Source organism: Fringilla coelebs (assembly GCF_963513975.1).
Source record: "Fringilla coelebs genome assembly, chromosome: 12".
Classification (NCBI taxonomy): Eukaryota; Metazoa; Chordata; class Aves; order Passeriformes; family Fringillidae; genus Fringilla; species Fringilla coelebs.
This window is the reverse complement of record NC_140038.1, coordinates 9,417,539-9,443,516: the sequence shown is the minus strand read 5'-3', so window position 1 is coordinate 9,443,516 and position 25,978 is coordinate 9,417,539. Positions and strand designations below refer to the sequence as shown.

General features: G+C 42.0%; 1 protein-coding gene across 1 annotated transcript in view; it reads right to left on the bottom strand.

The window, feature by feature from the left end:
• PRTG (protogenin) overlaps nucleotides 1–23,722 on the bottom strand; it is a gene marked incomplete at its 5' end in the record, with an annotated part of 76,888 nt that extends 53,166 nt beyond the window's left edge. The window contains 3 exon segments of the mRNA XM_084213631.1: nucleotides 22,682–22,984; nucleotides 23,644–23,701; nucleotides 23,705–23,722. Of these exon segments, the coding sequence (XP_084069757.1) occupies nucleotides 22,682–22,984; nucleotides 23,644–23,701; nucleotides 23,705–23,722 (379 nt within the window).
• Nucleotides 23,723–25,978: the final 2,256 nt, after the last annotated feature.

Below are 25,978 nucleotides of genomic sequence, written 5' to 3'. Positions count from 1 at the left end.
TAATAACCAAACCATGCTGAAAGCCTAATACTTAAACTTAATTGGAACAAAATTATTTGCTTTAAAAAAATAATCAGAGGTGGCATTAAATAAAAAAATAATTAGAGGCTGCTGTCATCACTGCCCACATGTTAAGAATTCAATGAAATTTCTGAAGAATGCTATATCAAGTGCTTAACTTATTACAGGAGAATTTTAAAACTGTATTTTTCTTTCTCTGCATTAATAATCCCTGGCAGTAAATGCTATCACATGTTGCTATGGTAATGAGTTGTGCTAGCCTAACAAAAAGCAAGTGATAGTAATAAAACAACTAAACAATTGTTCCCTCCTTCTCCCAAAAATCTAAAACCAGAGAGAGGACCGTAGTGTTGATAGGCCTTTTCTCAGATATAACTTAAGGCTCTCAGGATGATTGTTCTCTTGCTTGCATGCTGAGAAACACCTGTAGGAGGGGAAAAGGGGAGGAGAATAATGACCCATCCTGTTCCAACCCTTGTGTAGCTGCAGGAGAGGAGAGCAGAATACTGCACATTATCCTTATCTAATGCACAAGGAAGTCTTGATTACAGATTGAATCTCCAACACCAGGACACACAGATTTTAATGTCCTTGAAGTAACCCAGGCCCCACCACACCTTCAGTGCCTTTCCAACTCCAACTGCTTTTCCTTACGCTTCAAACAAGCTTTTCCAAACAATTTCACTTCCAAAGGTAGCACACATTTTAAAGGATTAGTGAACCAGTCCACCAGTTTTAAAATCCATATGTGTGTGTGTGTATGTATAGCATAACTGCAATACTTAGAAAAACCAGAGTCTTTAATCTATCTCACTTCACCTCACTGATATCTTGGGAAAAGCTTTGCTAGAATGGCACCTTGTACCCTCTAATCCCAAATTAAACTAAATCCTTTTAATGTGCAACAAGGAGATTGCTGCTATTAATCCCTGGATTTTAATGAGGTACTAACACTAAACGGTTAGACATGACTTTAAAATCAGTATGCACACAAATTGCCTGGAAATGTGGTCATCCTGCTAAAGGGCATTTATTTTACCTTGCTGGTTTGTTTCCCAGCTTCCTATTTTAGCTTTAATTCCTGCCTTTCCTTTGTTCTTTGAAGCTGCTTACTACAAACTCACTCTTAGAAATAAGGCAGGACAGACAGACCTAAGACAACACAACAGAAACACATTGGTTTGCCACTACTATGACACATAATTTCTCAATATGAAAAAGAAAATAACTTTCCTGGGAAATCTAGAGGTTGCACATAAAAAGTGTGGGGGGAGAATGACACCCAAATCAGATATTATGTAACAGAAGAGAAATATTTGAAGGAAGAAAGAAAAATAAGAGAGAGACCAAATTAAGAAGCAGCCTTCAATTACTGATATAAAATCTGAGGAAGAAGATCCTTCACTTTAGTATGAAAACTAAAGCAGCAATTTTAAGGATGATAGTTCAGAATTGCATTGAAAAAGGAGTCCAGACTCAAACTATTACCTCACAATTAAATGATAGGAGTTAAACGAGACTGAAACTGCCACATTGATTTGACACTATCAATAATTGATATGGGAAACCTAATAATCTCTCTATCCCACAATTGTTTTAACCATTTGCCATTTAGAATTTCCTAGCAGGCATTTTAACATTTTAGAGAAGGTGGATCAGAATACAGCTAGTACAGAACACAATGATATTCTACAGCAATCATTCTGATGCTTTGGAAAACCCTGCAGAGTGGGAAATTACAGAACTGCATTATTATAAGCTGCTAGCTTACCACTACAACTTGGGTTCCTACACAAAACACAAACCTAAACAATAACAATAACAATAACAATAACAATAACAATAATAATAATAATAATAAAAAAAAAATTTTAAAGGCCCAAATACTGCAAAAAGCTAACAAGATTAGAAACCCCATTTCTACAGCGTGAAAGACACAAGCACAGAATATGAGCCAGGTTTGGCCATGAAAATTGACATTCTGAATATTGACATTCCCTTTAGACAAAACTGATCCTTCACACCATGTGCTCCTCACGTTTCAGTTCACAGAACAGTACTGTTGTATCTAAGAAGCAAATTTTTCTGAGGCATTAGCCTGTAAAACCCTTTCAAAATCACATTGAGTTTTGGAGGGACCAGAAAATGCTCTGCACATTGGGGTAATTAAAGAAAGCTTTCACTGATAAATACCAAGAAGATCCCAGGACGAGGTGATGAGTGAGGATTTGGGCCATCTGCCCTTTCTGCTATTCTCCATTCATTACTTCAGCTCTGGACAAATCTTCTCCACCGCCCTGACTGCTCAGCTAAAGGCTGAACTCCTTTGCACACCTTTGCCTCCAACATAGTGCCAGACAATTTGGGAAACTGCTCTGCTAAAACTTATGGTCACCTTCTTGTAAAAACAATTACTCCAAGCCTACCACATACTTACTTCCACACTAAACTAAACAATGAGAAATGCAACAAAGAAAGTAATGGAAAAGGTAAGAAACAAAGGTACGTTCTCATTTCTCCATTCCTCCCTCATATTCTTGCCAACTTGTGCAGATATCTAAGAAGTGCAATGTTGAGAGTCAGTGAATTCCAAACTAAGATGCAGATCACCAGGAACTACTCTCCAATCTCTGACAAGGGAGAAAAGAAATCATTAGCCTCATATACAAAGCCCATACTTATAAAATACAAAGCAAAACTGTTTCTTTGTGCATTAAAGTTTCTATACAGCAATGTCCAGTGTCTCTGCTTAAAAAACCAAAATTTCAAAATTGCCCATTCACAAACTACCCACTACTCTTTTGGTACTGAAGAATGCTATAATCTAAAGGCAATGAAATGGAGAAGCAAAGAGGTCAACAGCCTGAGCACCCTTGAACAAAAGTTCCCTTGGAGATGTCAGCTGCAATCTCATTTGTTTCCTCTAACACTTGCAGGTCCCCATGCTCCTTTCTTAAAAGCTCCTAATTCAGTGGCTGACAAATGATCATTTAAAAAATCCCTGTACAGGAATAACCAAGTCTGAATTTGTCCACTGAAGATCATTCAGGTCTCCATCGTTTGGGCTGGGACTAGATTCTATAAAAGTGCTTATGGCCACACACAGGCAGTTTTCACCACCAGCTTCCCAAAGTTAGGACAAGTCTGAAGTTTCATATGTAGTATTTTCTCTTCCTGAAATCCTGAAAGTCAGCTAGGCTATTCTGGACCAGGTTTTTAGGGAAATGTACTCATTTATCCTTTCTTTGATCCACACTATATCCTTATTCCTTCATCCTTACAGCCTCAGAAAGTAGAAAAATATATTGTCTTCTCCACTGCCCTGGTTTCATGATATCCACATACAGAATAGAAGTTTTGTGAGCAAGTTTCTGATCAACTCCAGTGCAGAAAGTCAAGGAAAGAGGTCTCAACATCTTGAAGACAGTTCACAGGAAAGGAGGAAAACCTTGAAAAGTTAAGAACAAATACCTCAATAACATCACAATACATGAGGAATCTTTCTGACACTGATCAATTTTTTCAAGGATAGAAGCAATCATTTCCTCTCAGGATATATTGTACTTTAAGAAAGATACTCTCTTCTTTTGCTATACAGGCAGCACTGAATTTTGGAAAGTGTTAACCTTAGGAACAGAAACAGTTCATAATTAGCATGTCCACTCTGTATGTTATGGAAAAAAAATCTCAAAACAGTTGAAGAAAACTAGCTCCTCAGAAGTGGATAATCACTCATCAAAAAGGTCTCTTCAATGCAGAAACACACATGCAGGAACAGAAAGGCACAATTTGACAAGGTGACTATTAGAATGTATTGTTCCCTCCTCACTTCTTCAAACCACTGGAACAGCCACAGAGCTTGTTATCCATGCCGTATTAACATAATTGTGACAATAAACGGGATCCTGGGCAGCAGCAATGTGCCAGAGAAAATAACAGGGGGATCCTCACTGACACAGCACCAGCCTGTGAATGCCTTATTTTACAGTTTGCTCTCCTGCCCATCAGCTGCTCCTAGAGCCACACTGAGAGGAGAATCCAATATTGCAATGCAAGGGCATGCATCAGAATTCTCAACCTGTGAGGGAAGAAAGTACAGGGTAATACACACAGGTATTGCTATTTTACCTTGGTAGAAGCAGCTACCAATATTGTAAAAATGCCACCACTCTTGCAGCTACATGCAAGTACTCACATGAGTACACATATTGCCTTACTACACCTGAATCACTGAATAGGAGGCAAAAAATGTACCACTACCCCCCCTCCCAACAAAAGCAGACAAACATATCACCTCAGGAGTTATCACTAGCACTGTTTTAAAGGAATTAAAAGCTAGAGGCTTTGAAAAATGTGGCTCTATATATTCAAGAGTTTATTGATGGTGTGACTGACATTCCTTACCAAACCATGTAAACAAGCATGAGAGATTTGATCTTTTCACTTCTGAAGGCATCCCAGCTGGGGTTTTCCCTTCTCAGCATATCTATCATCCAGGCAACAGTGTGTGGCCCCAGAAGGCACAATAAATGCTAATGCACTTATCAAGGAATTCCCTTCTGCTCTTCTGCAGACAAGAAGCATAGGAAATAGGAGAGAAAAGGCACACAGTAAGCCACATTAACCAGCTTCAAAGCTGTTCTACTTGTGTGGCTGCATGCATTCAGGAGAAAGAACACACCACTTTCTCCCCTGCAAGGACTGATTTCCTTCAGCAGTTTGCCCAGTGATTGCCTTCTAGTATCTATGCTTAATCCCACAGATGCCTTTCTTTGGAGTTGCTGCCATTCTGTGAAGAATTAGTTCTGCTTAATAGCCCAACTGTTGCACGGGGAACATCCAGCACAGTTTTGCACTTTACAACATGAAGACAAGGATCAGAACACAAGCAGGATTTTGCAACAAAAGACATGTCCCTTAACAACTAACCTAATCTGGCATCCAAAAAGAAAAACCAAAAAAACTCCACAAAACCAAACAAAACCAACAAAACCAAAATAAACCCACACAAATCAGAATAGAACATGAAAGATTTGAAGGTTGACTGCTATGATTCTAACGTTCCTCAAAGAACAAGAAAAATTTAATAATCGCTCAGTGCAACACAGAAAAGACAATTTCAGCACTTCACAACAAAAGTCTGCAGCACTGGAACCATAAATCTGCCCCACTCTGACCAATGAATTTCACTGCAGATGCCAGCAGAAGGGTAAGACCTCTATTTATTGGTCTTGTATCTCTATAAATAAATAAATGCTATTCTTGGCTAAAATAAAACTAGACCCTAAGCAGAATGCAAAAGCCACTCTTCACCTCACCCTGCCTAGCTCATCAATCAGAGGAAGCACCAGAGAGCACATCCCAGGCCCGGAGTGGGGCCCCACACATTCCTGTGCTGCACCACCCACCCTGCGCCTTCGCTCACATCTGGGGGAAGGCAGAGGAAGGGGTTCCATTTCATACAGTGGCAAACTGACACCATCCCCATATGAATGAGTGTAAGTTGATATGGTGGTGCTGTTAAGTCTCCACACTGTCAGAAATGCTATTCCTGAGAGATAGGAGCACTCTCCATTTTTTGCTTACAGTGTTTCAGAATCAGCATCCCGGGATGAAAGACAATTTCAATGCAAAATGCTGAGCAGGGGTGTTGGGAATTCAAGCCCTTCAGCCCCCTCTCCAAATGTCAACATTTCCTCATTCCCACGGGGAAAGGAAAGAAGAAATGCCTCCACTCTCAAGGGCCAAATGCCTGCAGCTCATTTCCCTGTCACCAAATGCCCACTACTGCATTACACAGCCCAGAGATCTCACCCAGGAACAGTTTTTCAGCAAAGAGCAGTAACTAACAGTTAAAATCAGAATGGCCTAAACTTTGAGAGCAGCAGGGAGAAAATCAGAAACAAAGGTCACACACACAAAAAAAAAAAAAAAAAAAAAAAAGGCAACAAAAGACACTGTCAGTACTACGTATTTATTGAAGCTACTTAAATCTTCAAATTAGATGTTTACCTGAAAAATTCTAGCGGTACGGGAGGGGGAAGTGCTTACAACTCTTGCAATTTTCACATGAAACAAATCCCAAGTGAAGCTTCCAGAAAAAATTATTTTGCCTTCAATGTCTTTAGAGGAAGTCACCTTGCTATGACTATTGACAGCTTGGGTGGCACACAATTGTTGGACTCTCGTTCTTCCAGTTTGCCCACTCATAGCACAATCAAACTGCCACGTTCTACTAAGTAGGTAATACATCTAGTTATTAGATTACTCGTATTTTCCAATACAAAATGACAACCCATTTTTCCTTTCCATGATTTTTAAAAGCCCATTGTTTGTATCCAACTCAAGGCTATGAATCAAAGCCACCAGGGCAGCACTAGGGAAGTGTTATCAGGAGCCCAGAGAAGCTGCTATCCCCATATTAGACATCCTACTCCAGCCTGGAACAAGCAGTCCCAAGCAAGGGGCTGCTCCCTGGGAAATGCAGCTGCTGGCAGGAGAGGAATACCACTAGGGCTCCATGAAAGAAGGCTGCCTATTCAACAGGTGTTTTACTTGTCCCAGATTTCATTTACACACATGTAGAAGTGTATAACAGGGAAGCGTTAGCAAGGTTAGATTATCTCAGACTTCCACCTTCCCCTCTGCTCTTAAGGTAGTTAAGCCATTCATTTATCTTGACAAGTACAAAATTCTCCCTTTTCCCCCACAAAAGAGGGAGAGAAGAGGAAACAACAGATCAAGCTTCACTGTATTTTCTTCTAAATTATGCACTTGTACTTCCATCAGCAGAAGTAAAATACCTTGGCCTGAAGCCAATCAGAAATCCCTCATAATACGTTCAATAAGCCAAATCAAAACAATACATAGCTTATGAGAGTGGGGAAAAGAAACTTGAAGGTCGTATTTCATCTGCTGCAGCTCATGGTGCTCATTCAAAGGGAGGCAGAAGGTTAACTGGCAGGATCTGCTCTCTAATGCCTGTTATTTCCAGTGGAAGGAGCCAAGCAACAACGTTCTTTGCTCAGTACCTCATGAAGAGGAGCAGCAAGGAAATCCTAATGCTAAGGAAACACAACGCAGCTGGAGGGCAAATGGAAAGAGCAGCTGGCAACACACTGAAGCTGAAACACACCTCCCTAGCACAACTCCAGGTTGGTTTTTTGGATGCATTAGCTGTAGAACTGAAAACATGATTCACGTTTCATAATGCATGGAAACATCTTCCTAAATTTACAAAAAAGGCAATTCTAAACCAGCAGAGGGAAACAACTCTCCTGAGAATTTAGAAAATGCTGAGTTTTTACAACAAACTATTATTTCAGGTGAAAACAGGTATCAGATAGAAAATACAAGGTTCTACCCTCAGCTTTACCATCATCTGTGTTGTCTAGAGGAAACTAATTTATTAGTTTGATCCTGTTGAATTTATTTTGTTCTCACTTTTCTCTTCATCCAAAACAGAGGTAACGCACTGACCTTTTATTTACTTGACACTTTCCTGGATTGCTCAAAACCATATATGAGAGGTAGTTAGGAACATTAATATTCATGTAACACACACATTAAGTCTAAGAGTGAGATTAATATTCTTAACTCTGTCATATCAACCAATCACAAAAATCTATGGATTCTTTTGGTAGAAACACAGTGGGGTGGACAAATCACAGGAAGGATGGGGGGAAACAACAACAAACAAACAAAACAAAACAACCCTATTGCACTGATGGAATTGAAATTATCTGTCCCTCTACATGAGCTCCACACTGCTCTGATAAACTAAATCTCTCTGATTGAAGGCCAAATTAAAACGGAGCAATGCAGGAACTCTTCTGACCCAAAAGTAATCCACTCAATCATATAATGCATCCCCTCCCTTTTAGTAAAATGAATAGCCCTCCATAGAACCTTTTTCTTCCTTGACAAGTCCTTGACAGAAGAATGTGAATCTGGACAGTTAAATGAATCAATCACCAGCTGCTAGTCTAGGGCCAAGATGGTGAGCCGAGGGGCCTGCCAGAGTTCACTGACCACTGGTCAAAGCAGGACAAAGGCTTTGCCTCTATGAATAGTCTACTCCTGGGATCCAAAGGTCACTTAGCTGCCTTGGAAACGGTCCCCTTTGGTTATTTAAAGTTCTCAGGCTATTCTGCCACAGATATTATTGTTTCAGGTGGTCACCATCTTTCCCCATCACAAGTTTGTGAAAGGCTAGGCAACCATCATTTAGATAAACAAAAGATAATGGTGAACACAGCAGCAACTAAATAGGAAGGAAAGGAACAATAAAAAAAAATAAAAATAATACTTTAAACTTCCCCATAATTCCAGCTTCTGAACAGGCCTGCGAAAAACATCCACAGAGAAAGAAGGTCCCAGCACCCAAAGGCACAGGTCCCAAAGAGGATCTAGATGTACAAGTTGCATCAAAGGCAAGAGGTCTTGAATACTCTGCTGCCTTTGATATTATTTACATAAATGTATCAGGAAAAGCAACAAAATGAGGGAAAAAAAAAAGAACAAACAAACAAGTATTGGAGCTTTTCTCTAGTCATGATTGCAGGGACGTATTTCCAAAAAACTGCTCTATGGCTCAACATAACACCTGTAGCCTAGCAAGCAGGTGGTAGTCTAGGCTATGTGGGGGAGCAAATATTTCAGAGAAGAGACAGAGCAGATGAAAGAGGAGGTGAAACCTACAGGGGCCAACTCCTCCACAGCACTGGAGCCCACAGTCCTGCCTGGCACCTCAACAAAGCTCTTCTCCTCTGCACCAGCAATATACCTGATTTCATCTAAGTCAGATGACAAAAAGTAAATTTTGTACTGACAAACACCAGAGAGTGCATAGATGAGCATAGATATGCTTATATATATATATATAAAAATATTACCTCTATATATCTATATATAAAAAATATTACCTAATATTATCAAATTAAAGTTATTGCTGAATACATACTCAGATACCAGCCCATGTTTTGGTTGGATTAGAAAGTTCTGACAAACTTGCCTGTTGAAAAAGTTGTCACAAGACACTCTGTTACAAACCTTTCTTCATTACATCCTGCCCATATAAAGCTCTAATACTTTCAAGCATATTTATTTCATTTTACTTCAGATAAATGAAGCTAATCCCTAAACTTTCCCACTCACATATTCAATATATCTCTTACATGTGAGTATACACACATGATGAAATTTTCCCAAATGCTCAGAAGTTGGGAAACTGAAGAAAATACTCTGTTTATGCAACTGATTTGCTCTGTTTATGTACATGCTTTAGGAAACAATACAAGTGCACAATCACACGTCCCCACTATTCACAGCACCAAATGAATGGTGCTCACATACTGAGCATCTATTCAATATTTTGTTTTCTCCTCTCTGTTCAGTGTGTGGCCTCATTCCTTGTTTATTACACTGTGTTAAACACTGCCCTCAACAGAGTTACCAGCTTCCTTCTGGCCCTCCCTGCAGGGCTCTGCACTATGGCTCTTCACAAATGTTACTGCATCCACTTTCACAACACCTTGAGATTAGGCTCCATTATTATCTGAATTTTACTGTTGGCCATGGACAAACATTGGATTCACTAAATTTAAACACCCAAGACACAACACTGATCCTTCACAGCCCTCCATGTGCTGCAATCATGGACAGCTCCCCCAGCTTGCTGCAGCTCCAGCTGACCAGACCTCAGAACCACGTATCAAATATAGAGGTCATAAGAAATATGTCATCAAAGATTTCCCATGAAAGTCTGCGACAAGTGGACTTGTGTCACATATTGCAGAAGATTCTGGCTGGAGCAGAAATGCATTTCTAATACTCTAAAGATCCCCAGACAAGTGATGCCTCAGGCATCACAAGGAGATTATTCTTTGTCTTTCTGAAGCTGCCAAGGGAAGTCCAGGCCTCCTGGGTCCACATTCGATGTCCTGAAAGATCAGCTTTTCAGAGTGTGCTCTGATGGGCACACTCTCTTGAGTCTGTCTTTGCCAGGTCCCTCTTCCACTCTGGACTTGCACCCATGGCAATCTGCAAACGAGCCAAGCCCAGGTGCCCTCAATCCACAAGATTCTCCTCAGTACTCGCCTCTTCCCACCAATCCCCTGCCTGACCTCTAGACACATGAGACCACTCACACCTCCACCTCACCCCCTTCCCCTCCCAAACTTCCTCTCCAGGTAATTAGAGCATTGTTTCCAGCTTTCCATGCCAGCTGGTTTCTCCAGGCAGTGTTAGATCACACTTAGCTCCTCATTAATGCAGAACAGGAAAAAAAAAGCAGGTCTACATCTGTCCAGGACTGCTTAGAGGGAAAGCCCAACTCAGTGTTCACCAGCAACAGGCTCAGCACAAACATCACCTCCTGTCCAAGCTGAATAAAGATGTGTGAACATACACCAAAATAAAAAAAAAAAAAAAGATTTTTCCTCAGAACTTACAGGACAACCAATTCTAATCATTACAACAACAAAAGCTACTTCCAGACACAAAGACCCCAATAAGTTCAATGTCTCTGTTCCCTAAGTAGACACTTCCATGCTGCCCTAGTGAAAAAAAGAAAAATACAGAGAAAAGAGTTTCATCTTCAATTTGCTCTAGGGAACAGGATAAACTCTCCTGATGAAATCTACTGTATTAGAAAAATTGAAAAACAGAGATGAATATTGACATGACAAATTTCTATTGAAAAAGTTAATATGTCAGAAAATTAACAACTGCAGTTCTACAATATAAATATTTGGTAAATTTAAGATCAGAGTGCCAATAGCCCCCTTAGAACGAGATCACCATTTGTACACACACATAAATATTAGAGAAGAAGAAAAGTCTACCACTGTTTGTTTGGGGTTTTTTTTAAGAATCTTGAATAAAAGCATCAATAGCTTTCATCTCTACTATGCAAAAATAAGTCTGGCAAGCAATTCTTTCTTAGGGCAGGCAGTGGGGTGACTTTTTATGCCTTCTAGGCTCTGCTGCTCCTTCCGAAACATCCTTGCTAAGAGGACCACAGCCAGACCATGCTAACAATTCAAACCTGTGTCACCCTACCTAGCACAAATATTTCAATTATATTACATCAACACCTTGGTGAGGTTGCCTTCACACTGCTATTTCCTGAGATGGTCAGAGCTCATATACCAGCCAGTAGCTACCAAAAAGAAAAGACAAGTTCTTCCCAGATAGACCCAAAGCCCTACCCACTACTCCTGTCTACTCTCTTCTAACAAACTAGTGGTCTGATTAAACTTCACTTTATGTTTCACTGCAGTTTCTTTTTTTCAATAACTTCACATTTACATCATGAGTGGACTTTCATATCTAGTACACAGCAAAAACTCCACAGGCTACTTACTACTAATGAAGGTCATTAAAGAAAATATCAACATTATAATTATCAACATTATATTATTCATCTAAACACAAAGCACAGATTTTGAACGTGCTCATTCTTTCTGTTGGATCTACTTTCGGGATCTCCTCTGGTGCACAAAGTACACAGAACTCTAAAAGGAAAGAAATACTGTTTCTAAACTATACCTAATAATTCTTAATGAAAAATATTTATTCTGTTCTAAAAAGTGACAATTTTCAATAAAATATCTGACCATAAAGGAGTCTAATCTACTACCATGTGCTCCATAATTTTGCAGATTAGATATGTTGTCTTTCATGTATAGAGTTTCCTGCAGCTTTTTTTTGATAGATAATATAGGTGTTCCTTCAGTATGTACAGGTTTTTTATTATTATTATGTATTTATCTTAAAAAAATCCATGCAAAACCAGTAATTATACTGAGGGGCGAAGGGAGGATAAAGCCCTGTTTAGATTTCAGGGATTCACCATCTGAAAGCTTTTATTCTTCCACAGTGAAGGAAAGTTATGACCTTTGACATGTGGCCATGGTGCCAAAGAAACTGCTCATAAATGTGTGTCAGTAAAGAAGCAAAAATCAATAAATTCATTTAATCCAGTGAACTATTATGTAGTGAGACACAATATATTTTCAAGAGCCAACTGCTCTACTCTTTTGCTAAAAAGACAAAAAATTTATATAATGGATTTTTTGGATATTCAATTTTTTAATGGTATACTGGACCCTTTAATAAATGTTTTGTTCAGTTATGGCACAATTTGTTAGTCCACTCATTTCTGTTTGAAAGATCCCTGATACAGCTGGATTCAGGTAGCACAACAGGAGCACTAGAAGGGGAGCTGATATCCTATTAACTACCTCTACCACTACCAGAGATAGCTATCCCACAGGAATCAAACACTGGCAGGTGCTAAAAGTGTGCATTAAAAAAAAAAAAAAAAAAAAAAAAGAAATATTGTTTATTATTCCAAACAAAGGAATTTCAAAAGACCAAACAAAGCACTATTAGAAAGGCTTTCAGCAATGCACTTGGTCACCTACCAAGAATCAGCAGTAAGCAACACTGGGTAAAGATTATAGCCATTAAAAACAAGTACTAACTGCCACGTGCTGGGAATGTCACAAAATTCCCACCAATGCTACTAAGAATTCCATAGTTAATTTCTTGTATGCTGTGGGATAAAACTGAGCTGCCTTCCTGGCCCAGACTGGCTGAACTCATAAAAGCAGGATCCACTTTCAACCTCTATTGAAGATCAATGATAAATCTGCTTGCAAACTGTGGGCTACAGGGCTGTCTGCATAAATAAGCATTAAAAGCAAGAGGGGAAAAAAGAGCTGGTCATATGCTCACTTAGGCTTTTGGAGAGGAGGAGGGGGAAGGAAGTTTCACCCTTGTAATTTGGGACATGCTAGGTACAAAGCTTCTCCTCAGGCAAAATGACAGAGTCGTGCCAGAACTCCCAGAGAATATTTCCAGTTAACATCAATTTACCGGATGTCACAGACAAGTTTAATGAACAAAATGATAAATGGCTGTCAATGGCTTCATAAAGTCAACGAATTCTCATTACAAAGAACATACATAATGCACAGCTTTGCCTGAGGCACGTGTTACAGTTATTAGAGGTTTACTAGAGATCTTGATGTGGATGGTGAAATGGTAATTTAATAATTTACCCTAGTTAATTTGCTGATAAGTCATCTAAGCAATTTATTAATATGTTCAAGATTGTACAAGCAGGAGTAAGCATTTAAAATTCTTCTGCATGTTCAAAGACTTGAATTTTAAGGTTTCTTTGAAAAGATAACGGGTTATTTGAAAACTTCCAGTTGTAACAAGTTGTAAAGCAAAAAACAATACTGTGTAACACTGACCTGGCTTTACTGTACATTATTGCAAGGGCTATAAAAACAGCTTTGTCTTAATCAAAATTATTGTCTGATTTTAAGTGACAGGCAGACCACCTGAGACAAGATATTATACTTCTGCAGAATAATTTTTACCTCATCTAAATTTGGGGTCAAAACTGACCTCAAAGTATCTTATGACACCTCCCTCCTCTGCCACAGCTGTGAAAATAAGCTCCAGTGGAAAACAGCACCTCCTTCCAGGCATCAGACAGGAATAAGGAAGGAGGGTCAGCAGAAGCAGTTTTGCAGATCGAAAGCAATGACATAGCACATACATGACAATTTATAAGAGAAAAGGAAAAAACAAAAACTAACGAAATACAGAAAAATCAGCCTGCACGTGACGTGAGAAAGAAGAAAGAGTGGAAACATGGGAGAGAACACAAATGATGAGGAAATTTTCAATGGTAGAACAGATCAGCAAGTTTGATCTGAAAAGCTTTGCTATTTGATATGTTTTTCTCTCCATTTTAAGGTGTACCGAAAGTGTCTTGAAACACTTAATCTGCTTAAAAGAGCAGATAAGCCCACTTTGTAAAATATGGTGATATGGACATGCTGATAGATAACTGTTATGATTTTAGAGGGAGAAGACAGCATTGCTACTTCACATGCTGCAAAGGCTGAGATGTAACCTGGTTTTCTAAACTCATTTTAACTTGTTTGGACTTTAATCTGAAATGGCTCAAAGTAGAGCCAAGAAAAACCCAAGAATGATGAAGGTTTTACACAAGAAATTCTGGTCTACTGGAATGAGAATAAATCATGTAATCAATCAGTGTGATCAGGATTATTATCTGAAGACACTAAAAATCAAATTTGAAAATATAAAGCTGCTTCTGTTCACAGGATCCTCTCCAGTTTCCAACATTCATTCATCTCTATATACAAGATGCACACCACAAGCTGTAAAGACTTATTTTAATTTTCCCCTCAGCTATGCATTAAAAGAACACCCGATGACATGTTTAATGCTTGTAATAACTTACCTCTTATTACCTCTTGTAATAAAGTACCTCTTATGCCTGGTCAATCAGTAATTATTTCTTTTAAAACACGTCAGAGCTAAAGAGCAAATTTCTAACACACTTCTAAGCCAAGGTAAATTATTGCTATTATTAAAATCTAAATCATAATTTTAGCATGTTCTGAGGCTAGAGGACTAGGACAAGGTAAGTTTTGCTGCTTTGTCATCAATAAACCATTCAGAGCAGCCTGCAGCTAAGACAGACTTTCCTCCTTTCTCAAACACTCTGTTTGCTCCACCTAAAGCTGCAAGTCCAAAAGTCTCACACATAAGCCTTGTTGCCCACCCCACCATCTACCTAAAACATGTGCTTGGCAAAGATGTTCCACATCAGAATACAGATACAGTGAGTTGCAGTGTTTGAGATAAAACCCATCCAACCAGCAGTCCCCTGATATCAGTCAGTACATTAGAAGTTTTCTTCCTAAGATTCCGTAGATGGGAAAATAGATCAAAGACCCTCTCTGCAGCTGGCTTCATGCTTTTCACAACACATTTCTGCCACCATTCTGAAACAACAACCATCTTACTCCTCACTGCCCAGGAGAATTGTACCAGGACTCTGGTAGCAGACACTTCTTTCAAACACAGGTTTTTCTCCAAGGCTGGAGGTGTCATTTCCTCAGCAGAATTCTACCATTCAAAAAATTGGTAAAGTGCAAGTCAGAATGTAGCTGTGAGGTCTTGAGAGGAAGAGAGTTGATCATCGTTTTCTGATTTGTGTTCCAGGAGTCATTCCCTTCCTAAGAGCTCTGCCCACATGCAGAAACAATGTTATAAAAACACATTCAATAATTTATGAGAATATGGGTGTATTCTCACCACTTTAATCAGAAGAGGAAGTCAGTTAAAACAGGAATAAATGCAAGAATCATGACTACAGAAGGTCAGACAGCTGCACTCTTTGCTGACTTTCTTCCTCCCCACTAATCCTGCCAGAGATGGTGAAGTAGTGTCTTGGTACATTGCAATTTTGCCTTAAATTATTAAATCCTGATAAAAGCTTTGGATATAAAGCTTGTTGTCAGAATTCCTGTGTCTTTTACATTAAGTTCATTTTCAATATTTAATTTCTCACATTGCATTCTGCTGCTCTAACATCCAGTAAACAAGCAGCTACTTACTGAATGCTATTGCTACAATGTTCAGGCTAGAACCAAACTTGCTCAAGCTTAGCTACCAAATCATTTATAATTTTCTCATCAGCCAAAATCAGAAGAGACCCTGACTACAGTGGGAATCTTAAAAGTTGTTTAGTGCAATACTGGCACAGAAAGACTTAGGAACTCTGAAATTTTTACCCCATAAAATACAAAGATTACACATTCTGCCATTGTTGGGTTTTGATAATAAGAATCTAAGTGAATTTCAGGAGCAGATCTGGGAAAATGATACCAAGACTTTATTTCCCTACGTTGCAGAGATGCTCTGATATGTCAGAAACCTTTAACAAAACTACAAGAGATGGGCACTTGAGAAACAAGCACTTTGAATAGGGCCTTGAGATGTTAACTGTATTATCCAGATGCAACTTAGTTTTGTTGTCTTTGATGGTGTTTATGTTGTTAAAAACAAAAAAAATCTTCCACTCACCCAAGACCAAATTTGATTTTGTTAAAAAAACAAAGCCAATTGAATTATTATTGAGAATTGTGAAACAAATTAAAAGCAGCAGGAAAAAAATCTGTCTAGAATGCTTATTTATATTTTTCTCTAATAAATTAGGAAGGCCACCTCCCTCCAAAGTTTTTACATACAGAAAAAACAGAGGAGGAGTTTGCAATAATTCCATACACTAAGGTAAAAAGCAAACTGTCCATACTCAGGTGGTTTCACAGACATCTCTTCCTTAAGTCTGCTGTTTATGTCTTTAAACAGTAACCATTTAATCCATACAACCAAAAATTGTTTCCACTACAGAGGCAGGTTTTGGAAGGCTGCCAGATGGATTTCTAACTCCCAACACAAATGATCTAGAGCAATTTTTTTTCCACCTCTAACTCAATTGCTGAGACAATCAACTTTAAAATGTAGACACCGCCTAAAATGCTGCTGCTTAAAAGCTACCTAAAGGTTGACCTTAGTAACTAATGTTGACCACACAACCCACACTTACTCAACAAAATGTGGAGTCTTGACATTGTTGATTACTTTTTCACTTAGGTGGTGATTACCAGTTATAAAGACTGGAAGTAATCAATCCCAATTTAACAGCTGGGCCTATTGATGAAACAAAAACAAAACAAAAAAAATGCAAAACTAAATAAAGATTATGTTCACAATTTTGGAGATAAAGTGTGGAAAAAATACAAAATGCTGAGGAAAACAAACAAATACTAAGCACAAGTTTGTCCAACAATGGGCATGACCATATTTCTGTAGGAAAACGCTTAGTAAGTTTTAAATTCTTCCTCCAAGATTCTCTTTTGTCATTGTCTTAAATTGTTCTGCACACCATCAATAGCCACAGCTGTTAAATTGTGAAGACGTGACAACAAGTCTCTAGGCAAACAACTGCTCAGAGTGAGATCCTTTTCTTTAGGATAATCAGAGCTGGCTGACAAAAGGAGGCCTTACTGAATGCCCTTTCAACAATTTCTACACCAAGAAATGCAGAGAAAAAGGGAGGGGGAAGAAAGGGAGCAGTGGGGGGGGAGCAGCACACTGCAGGAACAGAACAGCATCTTTTGCTGCCATACATTGCTTTGCAAGCAGGAAAGGAATCTCCACAGGTTTGTGCATACAGCACACACAGAACTCGCACCAGGTGAGGAGTGAGTGCTTTGGGCCACAGCTCTGAACAACATCTAGCACAGCACCGTGCTTTCCTTCAATCTTTCTCATGTAGGTGAAGGTTTTACTAGCTACAGAGTGCACTGCCAAAAAGACTGAGCATTCTTTTTTAAAAGAAGCTAGTAAAAACTTTATACATTGTAAAGTTACTCTGATAAAAACTAGCAAATAAACCCTAACAGCTTTGGTCTGACTAGCTAGGAATAAAAGCAAGGGCATAGAAGGCCTTAGTCTGGCATTAGGCTTGACACAAATTTGAAACTGAGGTGTTGAGGAAACCCATAAAAAGCTCACCTCTCAAGTGACATGGTAGTGGAAACAGTGTTCATGTACACTAAGAAAAGTTTTATACCATTTTTTTATCTTGGTAACAATATAAAAACCCATTCCTCCTTCTGTGGAAGAGCTCTTACAAGTGCAGCCAATCATTGCTGAAAAAGGAGGGAATGCCCCGGTACCAACAACAAAAAAAAGTAACTAATGGCTATGTTTTAAAAGGATGCTGATAATTGTCTTCTGCCAAATGCTGCAGGATTTCAGGTCAAAAGACGCCTGGGGAGTTGCAGAGGAAAATACTCCGATAAAAAAGGTTAACAAGATAGTATTTCCCAGTTTTCTTATTTCTTCAGGATATCTCAAAGAACAAAAAATCTTACTGTTCTTCATTGTTATCAATTGACATTGCTGACTAAGACATTGGAACATCATCCTCCTGCCTAAAAACACTGGAATTTAAATGCACTAATAATCAGCCATATGCACACTCAGCTTAGAAACAAATTTCCCTCTCAGGATATTCAATCAACAAATCAAAGCAACAGCAGTAGGGCAGCACTTGTCAAAACCAGACCACCAAGTTCCTTGAGCTGTCTGTAACCACACCAGTTCTACAGCACTAAGACTTTGCTCCCTTTCAATACGGCACTATTGCCTACAGCTGCCATCTGCCATTTCGCTTCCGCCTCAGCCCAAAACCACTTCTGCCCCCTAACACCACCTTTCTTTCTCACAATTTGTACCTCTCTCCATTGCTATGTACAATAATTAAACATAACTTTGAGTTCTATATGTACTTGGAAGACACCTGAAATGACAGATTCCATGGAAAGAGAAAACTATATTGATAGACCACAGCTATTAATCCTGTTATTTTAAGGCAAGATGAAGCTTATTTTTAAAAAATCAGTAGCAGAGGGGCAAAGGTTTTGCCTACATGTTCCACAAAGGCCATAGTTTGATGAGTGTAAGTTCATTAACCTTCCTCTGTCCCCACTAATTCTTCCCACCTCCACTTCAGTTCTCTCAGTTACACCACTGCAATCACTGAGTGGCTCCAAGATAAACCATACTGGGGAACTCACCTGGGTTGAACACCATCTTTTGTTTTAATTCTATTATTTTAGCCCAGACCAGTTCCCTGTTCAGTTAGCTACACATGCAGCTGTGCCCACACAAGGAACAGCACAATTCCAAAGTGGGAATAAACTGCTGGAACTGCTAAGGAGACATGATTGCCACAGTACAGAAAGAGAGACAGATGGATGCAGTGCAAATATTTAAAAGCAGAGCAAAAGATGCTATTAGGCTATAAAAACAGAAATACGGCCAATTATTGGCAGGACAGTGGGACCTGAAGTCACATCACTGCCTCAGCAGTAAGCAAAGTTATGAACTTCCCACCAAGTACTCTGTGTAAAGGACCCAGCATTCCTCCAGTTGCAGTGCAGTGGGCTCACACACAGTTCCCTCCAGGAGCGTGCTCCCAGAAACCTGCTTGCATCACCTCTGACTCTTGTGAAATGCAGAAACCTGTACAAGAAGGATTAAGCTTACATTTCTTCTAATTCACGAACATTAAAATCAATTCAGCCAAGTTACAAGAGGAGAAAAGGTTATCCAGGAATGCTGTTTATATACCATCCAACCATCTCAAGACTTCAATTTCTACTTTTTGTGAAAAGGACATAAACAGTGATTGACCTATCCCATCACTGCACAATGCCCATGTTACCAGCTTCAGAACATGATCTACCTTCTCCATTTCTCCTGAATAATATTTTATTGGAAGGCTAGCTTTATTTTTAGACAGAATCTTAGTTAACTGTGGCTGAATAATCAAAATTTTAAAATGCAGGAAAACAAAAATAGCTTGTTTATTTTTGTCTGATTCAAAGTTGTACCAAAAGGACTTTCTCTGAAGTCTACACTCCTTTATATTCTGTTTTAAGAGATCTCTCTCAGTAGCAGTGGCAAAAGTCGAATTTTGACTAAGTCATGCTCTTAAGCAGTACCATTTTCCCCTGACAAAGTAGCAGACAGGACCTCCTCCTCTGCCCCCACATCAATCAGCCAGCTTTGGAAGTAACTACAAGCATGTACTGAAACTAATATTTAGTTTTACCTAAGCACTACCTCAGCACCAGAATTTCCTTTTAAAAAAGTAGGGGGATCTCACCAAAAAAAAAACAGCCCTAAATTAGTTAAATTCTTTTGTGCATGGATGAACAACAGGAAAGCAAAGCCTTGGGGCCTCTGGGGAGGAACCCTGTCCCTGCAGACCTACTCTGATGTGCTCGGGAGATAAGGCTCCATAGTGACACTTAAGGAAAGGCCTGCTCACATTTGAATTTCTGCATTCCTCAAGAACAATTCATGGCAATCACTAACTTTGCAGAGGAGCTACATGAAAGCTTTGGCCAATGAATGAGGGTCATCTGCTCTTTATCACAAGGGTAAACCTCATCCTGGCCAGTTTCTAACCTTTTAACCCTGTGAATTCTTAATTTGCACATGAATAATGGAATTCTTGCCAAGAGTGCAACCTTCAGCTTCCAGTTTCTAACTTTAGAAACCAAGACCTGATCTCCTTGTGTGTTCAGATCTTAAACTCTTGGACAGATTAAAGTTTTTGATTTCCAAATGCAACACTAAACATTACAATTCTGAAGCAAAAGATAAGCTTATTGGCAAAACCTCTGACCAGGCAAAGTAAAAGAACATCCTCACACCCTGCTGCTACCAGTAACTGAAGAGAGCATTTGCTTTTTTCCTCCAAAGAAAGAATGCCCATTTAATGCCTATTCTCCACCTGTTTAATATGTATAGTTCCTTCTGTACCCTGACCACAAGGTAATTTGCCTTTGCAGCAACCAACAACTTCTTCTAAAAAGAAAAAATGTAAGGCTACAAAATCCCCCACAAGACTTTAATTTATTTCACTTAAAATGTCTGCAAAGTTCAATCAGTTCACAAGAGCAGGCAGAAACACTGTGAAAATGAGAGAGAAAACTAATTTTGCACGTGTTTTATGGGCTTCAAGTTATCACAATACAAATTATTGCCCAATTTCACAGCTTTACAGTAAAGATGACATTCTGAGACGGGTCAGATTGGTGTATGACTAAAGAGAAGAGACAGCTACAGAGGATAACTTCATGTTTGGCCACTAGTTAACCACTTAATCACTAAGTCAACAACACCTACTGTGATCATTATGGATCTGCTATCTCTTCCAGTTTTCTCCAACAGCCATAGAAAGCCTTTCAAGTATTCAAACAAGAAAAAGAAACCTTTTGTCACAGTCTTACAGAGAAGGGGAGGGAGGAAAAAATAAAGGGCTGCAAAACAAGAATCTCACTCCACAGCACACAATCTATTGGTGAAAATCAGCATAATTAAACCACCTTTCTGATGAAATAATGTGCAAGTGAGAAACAAATATTTGGAGAGGTCCAGCATTGTCTGAATAAAATCAAATACTACAATTGCATTACCAAGCTATTCTACCATGCTCTGTACTATTCCAGAAGTTCTCTGGTATTAAGCATGGAGCTCATTCTGCAATGTCTCCAATTCAAAGTGGCCCTGAATTTTCCAGTCCTCCCCACAGAATTCATCAGCCACTGCTTAGCCTTATGTTGGTTAACAACAACAAAAAATCCTATCCTCTTTAGGAGGGTTTTCTTGTCTAATTTTTAATCATGCTGACACTCTGAAACTTAGTGAGGTTAAATGTTAAAAACTGTAATACTTCATTTTTCACCATTTTACCAAAAGCACCCACAATTACTTAGTCTCTCAATCCTGTACATGAGATAAAAAGTAATATGTAGGCAGGTTTTTGAAATTGAGACTTCAGAGTTTCACATTCTTACAGTATGTGAAAACTCAGCACTCTCAGGAGCCACCTGCTTCCAGGATGGTTTTGAACCACCCGGTACTCTGGCTCACTGAACAAGGCTGTTCACACCTTCCTGGGACATCTGTGGACAGTATTTAGAATCAGGTCAGTAGCACACAGAAAAAAACTAACAAATGTTAACATTCACACATTTTTTTAATGCAAGCTAATATACCAATTTCATTAATTAGTTTGAGATTAAATTTAGTAAAAACTGCAACTTAGAATTAATGTCAGGTTTTCACAGAGGTACCAGCACTAGTTTTATTCAACTTGTTACTAAGAACAGGGTTGAAGAGGTCATAGGAAGTCTTTTCCTATTAGATTAAGTTCATCAGTTAAGTCCCATTATAGAGGGAACATGAGAAGACTACATAAACTGTGTACTCTCTGTGTTATACTTTCTTTGAAATGAAAGTTTTCTTTACTTTGCCAAAATTTACTTTTCTTTGAAAAGTGCATTCCCATGTACTTTTAGGAAGCAAAGGGAGATCATGTTGTAGAAGTAGTCCAGTGGCAAAGCTCTACTCTGCTATGGAAAAAGGCACAGCATTCTGTCCCTCACACACATCTCTTGCTCAATGTTTAAAGATGATAGGAAAATGGAGGGCAACAAACACCCGGGGTCAGTCTGTTAAAGCCATAAAGGCACTTAGACACAACTATTTCCTTCACCATTCACCCAGCAGTAGGGAGTCCCTCCAGAAACGCAACTCTCCCTTCCCAGTGGAACCACATAAAAGGCGCTTATGGGAGGTTCCAGAGGAACCAGGTGGGACAGCACCCACATCTGCTTGGCTGAACATAAGTCAGAAAAGCAAGGCCTTACAAAAGAAAACTTTCCCCCCCTTTCCTCTCCCAGAGATAAACATCTACATTAATCATTCCACTCTGCCCCAAGATGGCACAACACAACGTCAAGCACTGAACAAGGAATTTATTCTTCTTCTTTTTTTTTTTTTTTTTTAAATCAGATCTGTAGATAACCCTTGTAAGGTTGCTAGAACAGCACTTGGGAAACCAGACCCAGGACTTCTGTAGCCAGCATGACTCCGCATCATCACCTGCTCCAAAGACTAGTGACACACATAAGCCACCCACACAAGGCACCACTGCCCAAGAGATCTCACAGGTGCCTGTGCCACTTCTGCCACATCAGGGACTGAAAAAGGGACCACCATAAGTTTTTCCCATAATCTTTATACATTGAAAAAGAAATAAAGGTTCTCTAGAATTACTCTATAATTTTGCATTTTAACTTTTCAGGTACACAATCAAAATGATAAGTTGTTGTGTGATGTTCAGAGAATTGCTGCCACAAACACAGGAACAGGTTAAAAAACAAGAGCTGGGACTTACTTGCTAGTGTGAGGTGACTTTTTTGACTGAGAATGGCCCCATGTTTGTTCAGAGCTAAGCACTGGTAAAATCCTTCATCAGACAGTTCTCCCTTCTTTCCTTCTACCTCACTGATATACAACGAGCCATTGGATAAAGTGTAGATCCGTTCATTTTCAGACACTTTGCCTCCATTTTTCAGCCATGTAATAGTTATAGGAGCTTCACCACGGGCTTGGCAGTCTAAAACCACCGGATCCTTCCTTGACACAGTAACGTCCTGAGGCTCTTTTACAAAAAACAGTTCACTAAAGCACCACACTCCTAAGAGAGAAGGGAAAAAAAAAAAGTTTTTGCTAGTAAGGACAGATATGTAAGCAGATACATGCAAGTTACCAAGCGCACTGCGAGCTGCGAGTCATCCCGCAGAGCCCACAGCACGAGGTGAAGCCATCGCTATCACACACGCTCCGAGCGCTCCCAACTCGGACAACTCTGGGGAAACTTGGTACTGACTCCACGCGGCGCAAAGCCCTCAGGCTGTAAAAAGCCAAGGAGCCGGAGAACCAGCGCCTTCCACACCGACCCGGCCACGGCCACGGCACGGGCGGGGGGCGCGGTGACCCCGGGGGCCGCGGGCAGCGCAGCGCCGGGGCGGCCACACAGGTGCGACTGCTCCGCCCGGCCCGCTCGCTAATTTTACAAGCCTGCCAAAGCAGCCGGAGCGGGGCGCGTCGTAAAAAGGTTGATTTTACAAGGAATCGTTAGCGAAAACCTCTCACCAGAGCGCGGAGGAGCCACGCACGGCCCGCGCCCCTCACGCCCCCCCGCCCCGTCGCGGCGCGAACAAAGCGCGGAGCCGCCGCCGGTTCCCGCTCCCTCCCCGCCGGTCCCGCCGATGCCGGATAAATAAAGCCACGTGCGGCGGCCGCAGCGGGGCCGGGGCGCGGGCGGACAATGGGGCTCGGGCCGGCCGGACTCACCTGGCAGCGGGAGCAGCAGCAGCGCCCGCAGCAGCGGCCGGTGGCGGAGCGGCGCCATTCAGCGGGACGCGGCTGGCATGCCCCGCCGGCCGCTCCACACACCGGTCAGCGGGAGAGGGGAGGAGACTGGGGACGGACGGAGCGGCCCCGGCGCGCCCGTCCCGGCCCTACTCTCTGCATCTCGTCTCCATTGGCCTTTGGGGAGAAGAGGGGCGAGGGGCAGGGCCGGCCGGAGGAGGGAGGGACGACGCTGGACGGGGCGGGCCGCAGGGCGGGGGTCGCGGCGGACAATGCGGCGGGGCGGCAGGGCCGGCCGGCTGCGCGCACGAGGGGCCGCGGGCTCCGGCGCAATGTGGGCCGAGCACGGCTCCGCAAACGCGGAGGGCAGCCAATCAGCCTAGGGTTAGGGCAGGTGCCAAGGAGAAAGGCCTCGAGGAGGCCAGCTTGTGGCAGTTTTGCGATGCCCCTGGGATGCCCTTTGCAGCTGCAGCGTGCCCGGAGCTCTGGGCCTTTTAGTTTGCGGAACCCTAACCCTAGGCGGAACCCTAACCCTAACCCTAGGCAGGGCAGCCAATCAGCCTAGGGTTAGGGCAGGTGCCAAGGAGAAAGGCCTCGAGGAGGCCAGCTTGTGGCAGTTTTGCGATGCCCCTGGGATGCCCTTTGCAGCTGCAGCGTGCCCGGAGCTCTGGGCCTTTTAGTTTGCGGAACCCTAACCCTAGGCGTAACCCTAACCCTAACCCTAGGCAGGGCAGCCAATCAGCCTAGGGTTAGGGCAGGTGCCAAGGAGAAAGGCCTCGAGGAGGCCAGCGGCAGTTTTGCGATGCCCCTGGGATGCCCCTTTGCAGCTGCAGCGTGCCCGGAGCTCTGGGCCTTTTAGTTTGCGGAACCCTAACCCTAGGCGTAACCCTAACCCTAACCCTAGGCAGGGCAGCCAATCAGCCTAGGGTTAGGGCAGGTGCCAAGGAGAAAGGCCTCGAGGAGGCCAGCTTGTGGCAGTTTTGCGATGCCCCTGGGATGCCCTTTGCAAGCTGCAGCGTGCCCGGAGCTCTGGCCTTTTAGTTTGCGGAACCCTAACCCTAGGCGTAACCCTAGCCCTAACCCTAGGCAGGGCAGCCAATCAGCCTAGGGTTAGGGCAGGTGCCAAGGAGAAAGGCCTCGAGGAGGCCAGCTTGTGGCAGTTTTGCGATGCCCCTGGGATGCCCTTTGCAGCTGCAGCGTGCCCGGAGCTCTGGGCCTTTTAGTTTGCGGAACCCTAACCCTAGGCGTAACCTAACCCTAACCCTAGGCAGGGCAGCCAATCAGCCTAGGGTTAGGGCAGGTGCCAAGGAGAAAGGCCTCGAGGAGGCCAGCTTGTGGCAGTTTGCGATGCCCTGGGATGCCCTTTGCAGCTGCAGCGTGCCCGGAGCTCTGGGCCTTTTAGTTTGCGGAACCCTAACCCTAGCGTAACCCTAACCCTAACCCTAACCCTAGGCAGGGCAGCCAATCAGCTAGGGTTAGGGCAGGTGCCAAGGAGAAAGGCCTCGAGGAGGCCAGCTTGTGGCAGTTTTGCGATGCCCTGGGATGCCCTTTGCAGCTGCAGCGTGCCCGGAGCTCTGGGCCTTTTAGTTTGCGGAACCCTAACCCTAGGCGTAACCCTAACCCTAACCCTAGGCAGGGCAGCCAATCAGCCTAGGGTTAGGGCAGGTGCCAAGGAGAAAGGCTCGAGGAGGCCAGCTTGTGGCAGTTTTGCGATGCCCCTGGGATGCCCTTTGCAGCTGCAGCGTGCCCGGAGCTCTGGGCCTTTTAGTTTGCGGAACCCTAACCCTAGGCGTAACCCTAACCCTAACCCTAGGCAGGGCAGCCAATCAGCCTAGGGTTAGGGCAGGTGCCAAGGAGAAAGGCCTCGAGGAGGCCAGCTTGTGGCAGTTTTGCGATGCCCCTGGGATGCCCTTTGCAGCTGCAGCGTGCCCGAAGCTCTGGGCCTTTTAGTTTGCGGAACCCTAACCCTAGGCGTAACCCTAACCCTAACCCTAGGCAGGGCAGCCAATCAGCCTAGGGTTAGGGCAGGTGCCAAGGAGAAAGGCCTCGAGGAGGCCAGGCTTGTGGCAGTTTTGCGATGCCCCTGGGATGCCCTTTGCAGCTGCAGCGTGCCCGGAGCTCTGGGCTTTTAGTTTGCGGAACCCTAACCCTAGGCGTAACCCTAACCCTAACCCTAGGCAGGGCAGCCAATCAGCCTAGGGTTAGGGCAGGTGCCAAGGAGAAAGGCCTCGAGGAGGCCAGCTTGTGGCAGTTTTGCGATGCCCCTGGGATGCCCTTTGCAGCTGCAGCGTGCCCGGAGCTCTGGGCCTTTTAGTTT